Source organism: Habropoda laboriosa, unplaced genomic scaffold, assembly GCF_001263275.1.
Source record: "Habropoda laboriosa isolate 0110345459 unplaced genomic scaffold, ASM126327v1 scaffold222, whole genome shotgun sequence".
In the NCBI taxonomy this organism is placed as follows: domain Eukaryota; kingdom Metazoa; phylum Arthropoda; class Insecta; order Hymenoptera; family Apidae; genus Habropoda; species Habropoda laboriosa.
The window spans coordinates 165,155-169,677 of NW_017100319.1; the positions used below are offsets into that span (position 1 = coordinate 165,155).

Below are 4,523 nucleotides of genomic sequence, written 5' to 3' on the forward strand. Positions count from 1 at the left end.
GGCGAAGGTGGCGAAGGTGGCGACGATGCGGGAGTAAGGATGACGAGGGGCGAGAGAGAGAGAGAGAGAGAGAGAGAGAGAGAGAGAGGAAAATTAAGGACGGTGGAGAGAAACGTATCGGCGGGCTATCCGACGCGTCAGGGTCATTACCGGATCATTACCTTTCATACCTACCGTACGACGACGATGATGGCCCGACTTGCGGGAACACCGAGAGAGAGGAGAGTCGGCCTCGCAGCGGTACGCGCGATGCTCGCGCCGCAACGGACCACTCACACTCGCGAGCTACTCGCCGTACGCGGCTTCCACGTACGATCGGTCGTTACGCACACAGAAAGGAGAACGGTTCGTAGCTGTGACTCGCACACACTCAGAGGCGGCTCGATCGCGCGTCGGACCGCTCGGCGGCAGCCGGGTAAATTACAGGCTCGACCGTATTTTGCGTTGTTTTGTTGTTTTTCAACGCGCCGAAAGGAAATGAGCGAGCAAACGCGTCACGCCACCCCGAACCTGCTAATTTCTATTCATATTTTATGGCTATTAATTTCTTCACTGTTACACTCGCTCTTTCTCTGCTCCTTTCTCCCTTTCTTTCTTTCCTTCCTCGCGCGTTCTCTGCCTGCTTCGCCCCTCGACTTCTTTCGAATCTTCTTACCCGTATTTCAGTGCGATCGCTCGCTCGTTTCTCATTTACCCTTCTTCTTTTTTTATCTCCCCCTCTCCCTCTCCCATCCTTAACCTTCCCTCTCCTCCGGCTCTTCTTTCCGTTGCTTTTTCTTTCGCTTTTCCGACGCGCTCTGCCCTTCGTCTTTCCTCCTCTTCGGAATGCGAACGTCAAGTTAACTCTTATACATAGGTAGAGTGGTCGTCGATGACTCTGGTAAGTAAAAGTTAACTTTTCCTCGCGTCCACGAAAGATCATTTTCTCGTTCACGAGATAGGCGTAAAAGAGTAACCGACGCGAAGCCGCGCCGCTCGATGAACTACCTTCGGCCATCAGTGGGGTGTAACCTATTATTATCTACCACTTACCTAATGCCCTGTGTCAGCCTCGGGGTAGGCGGAGAATAACAGGCTCCCCATTCGATGGAATCCCCCTCTGAACTCGCTAATATCGCGAGCTCCGCTAAAACGCCGAACCGTTTTACGCGGCATCGAAAGCACGCTCGCGCCTGCCTACTGGAAACACCTCCAAAGTCGATTCCTCCACTTTTTCCCCGGAAGCTGCCCTCTTTCTCGAGATCGCCGCGAATCGCGTCGTTCCACGATAGACACGGGAACGAACGAGTTTCGTCGAGCAAGCAGGCTCGCGTGAGAAACGACGGAATTCTCCTTTCGAGATTGCTGCTCGTAGCGGTGAAGCCTTTCCGCCGCGCCGGTTCGCCAGGCCAGAACGCGAAACCACGCAAAGACGTCGCTCGTTCGCTCTCTCGCTCGCTCGCTCGCTCGCTCGACGGAAATCGCCGAAGAAAAACTCGAGACACGCGAAATAGTCGGCCACGCTCGGCTAAGCTCCGAGCAGCGATCTCCTCGACCCGCGCGTGTCAGACTCGCGAAGAGAGAGGTGAACGAGTGAACGAACCAACGAATCAACGAACGAAAGAAAGCGATCGGGTAAAGATGTTGAGAATATTGGAGCGTTGTTTATAGATGGGCAATGTTCGAAGGGCGTAGCCAGAGACGTCGTGGACACTTTAATGGGTAACCGCGGTGGCCTTTAATTAGAACGTTTCGAGCGTAACCGCGCCATTACGGAGAAAACGCAGACTCGTCAGATCGACGAGGAATATTTATTGCTCGGTGTAACAATTACGGGAGGGCCGGCATAGCACGAATAGTAATAGGCGACCGCCTCGGGCCGCTCTCTCGTCCTGGCGAACGACTGTAATTAGGGCTTTTATTGTCTGTACATAAGGAAGCTTTATGAAAACATTAAGGATATAATTCAAGGCCGGGAGGCTACGCCGCGTCGTGAATTGCAACCAGGGTTAATGCGTATAGAGACTCTTTGCTGCGTCATTTCCGCTTCGCGTACACAGGTGCAACGCGAGTCGTGCACACGCACGCATGCTGCTGCCTTCCTTCTCGAACATTCTTCAGCCTACTGTATCGGCTCCGCTTCGCTTCCAATCACCGATCCGAAATGGTCGCGAGTTCGCGAGTTCGCTGTTCGTACGTGTCGACTAATAGAGTTCGGCCGTTTGACAGCGATATTTCAAAGGAACGAGAAGAGGAATGGCCATGGACGCGGCGGTGTGTGGTCCGGCACGTTCGAGCGGACGGCGATTAGCCGCGGGCCCCCCTAATCCCTCGCCTTTTTCAGCCGGGACTACATATATAGTTTCTTCGGGCCCTTCGCTCTTTCGCGCGCACTCTTCCTTCCTTCTTCCCTTTCGCCAGAAACGTCTGAAACGCGAGCGCCACGCTCGTCAACCGGAATTCGCGTAATCGAGATCTCTGCGGCGTGTCGTAATATCGCGACGTCCGAGACAGGTTCGAAGCCGTTCTACCGTTTTCCAAACTTGGTTTTGGTGGATTCCTCGCCTAGGAGGTCCAGAATTCACCTTCCGAGCAGATCGCATAAACGCGTCTCTTCCAGGCGTCCTTTGGTGTCGCGTTACGCGCTAAGCGGTATAGTCGGCTGGTAACCGAGACGCGCGCGCGAACTGCTCACCGGAGCCATTGTTCCTCTTTCACCCTTTACATCTCCTTCGCCTTCTTTTTCCCTTTGTCCTTTTATACACATATCCCTCCTTTCTTCACTACTGCACACCACACTCCTCTGTTACGCGATCGTCGTCGCGTTACCCTTTCGTCGTTCCGCGTTCGAACGGGATTATCGTCTCTCTATCACGGCTGAGAGATGGTAACCGTGAAAGAGAATCTCCAGACGTCCCGAGAGGTTTCTCGAGCTTTCGAGGAATCGGATGATCGATAGGAGGTATCACGCCGCCGCCGGTATCAGGTTTTCTTTCGACCACTCGACGGAGCCTACCGAACTGCGCCGGTCCATCGACCGAGATCCTTTTCTCGGGGAGCGACGCGGGTGGGACGACCGCGTCGCGGCCACCCGACGCGACGCGACGCGACGCAACAGAGGAGCTCCTATTTCGGAAAGTCCGCGTTCGAATTTCGCCCGCGAGAACACCCCTCTTTCTCGTCGGAGGGTCGGAGAGAGGGCACGGACACAATGAAGTCTTAATAATCTTCGAGATAGTCGCGGCGATAATCGCACGGTGTTTACGTACCACTCCCGCGCGTAATCACGAAAGTAGGAAATGACGGTGCAACGTGCGCACGACTTGGCAATGATACCGACCATTAATTATCGCGACTATCACGCGAACGCCACGAAGGAGAGACGGCACGCTTTTTCATTCGACCGGTCGGCCAATAATTCGCTCGTTAGCGTCCTGCCAATACCGACGACCGATCGACCCGAGCGTACAATCGCCCGTAATTAACCCTAATTAAGCTCGCGCGTCTAATGCACCAAATCATCCATCACGTTTACTCCGTCGAGGCACGCGGACGTCAATGAGAAAACGTCGTCTTAATTATCCGTCCGCCGCTCCTGTCTCTCTCTCTCTCTCTCTCTCTCTCCCCCTCTATCCCTGCGAAATCTCATCGATTCATTCTCCTTCGAATGCCACTTAAGTGCCTCGATAACATCGATCGGTTAATCACGGGTACGCGCCTGCCTCTGTCCGCCGATCTTATCGAGCCCGAAACTTTCCTCTATCCTTGGAAAAATCTTCCCAGCTAATCTTCCCGCTGTGTCTTTCTCTCGCTTCAGGGACCCGATGGAGCTGATGGAGCAACAGTTGGTCAGGTGTGGCGTCGCGCCCGTCCGATTGTACGAACAAAAAAAGCAACAGCAGTCCCAGCAGCAGCAACAGCAACAGCAGCAGCAGTCGCAACACGACACCTCTCCGCACGCGTTACCGCCTTGGATAACGCCCTCGACGGCCCTTCTTTACGGGAGCGTGGGCCAGCCGCATCCTGGAAGCAGGTCCGCCACCGGATCCACGTCTCCGTATCCGGCCGCGGCGGCCACCGCGCCCTTCCCCTATCCCGCGGCCTTGCCCTGGCCCTGGCAGCCGCCGCCAGTCGCCATCATCTCGCGAAGATCGTCGCCTCCTACCGCCGCCTCCCTCAGGTACACCCCGTATCCACCCCCGGCCAGCACACCACCGCCCCTCAGACCCCGTCCACCCACCCCTAATTAGCGGTTCGCCACGGGATAATCTCTCGTCGCGCTTCTCTTCCTACCCGCTGGGAAGAGGACGGGACGCACAGCCAAAGAAGAATTCCTCGGGTCTAGGTTTCTCGGCCGTCGCCGAGCTCGATTTCACGATTTCATTGTATGTACAGAGAATAGGTGTCCTCTACTGTGTCGTTTGTGTCGAGCGTTAAGTTAAGTTAAGTTAGTTTTAGGGAAATGGCCCGTACTTGTCCGCTCTTTGTGTCCGCGTAATGTAACCGTAGACCCTCCGACTTTGAATTCGGGAGGGAAGAGGGTC

General features: G+C 55.1%; 1 protein-coding gene across 1 annotated transcript in view; it reads left to right on the forward strand.

Moving 5' to 3' along the window:
• LOC108574119 (T-box transcription factor TBX20-like) overlaps positions 1-4,229 on the forward strand; it is a 23,305-nt gene extending 19,076 nt beyond the window's left edge. Inside the window, exon 6 of the mRNA XM_017936637.1 lies at positions 3,797-4,229. Coding sequence (XP_017792126.1) covers positions 3,797-4,229 — 433 coding nt within the window. The remainder of the gene's footprint in view (positions 1-3,796) is intronic.
• The last annotated feature ends 294 nt before the right edge of the window (positions 4,230-4,523 follow it).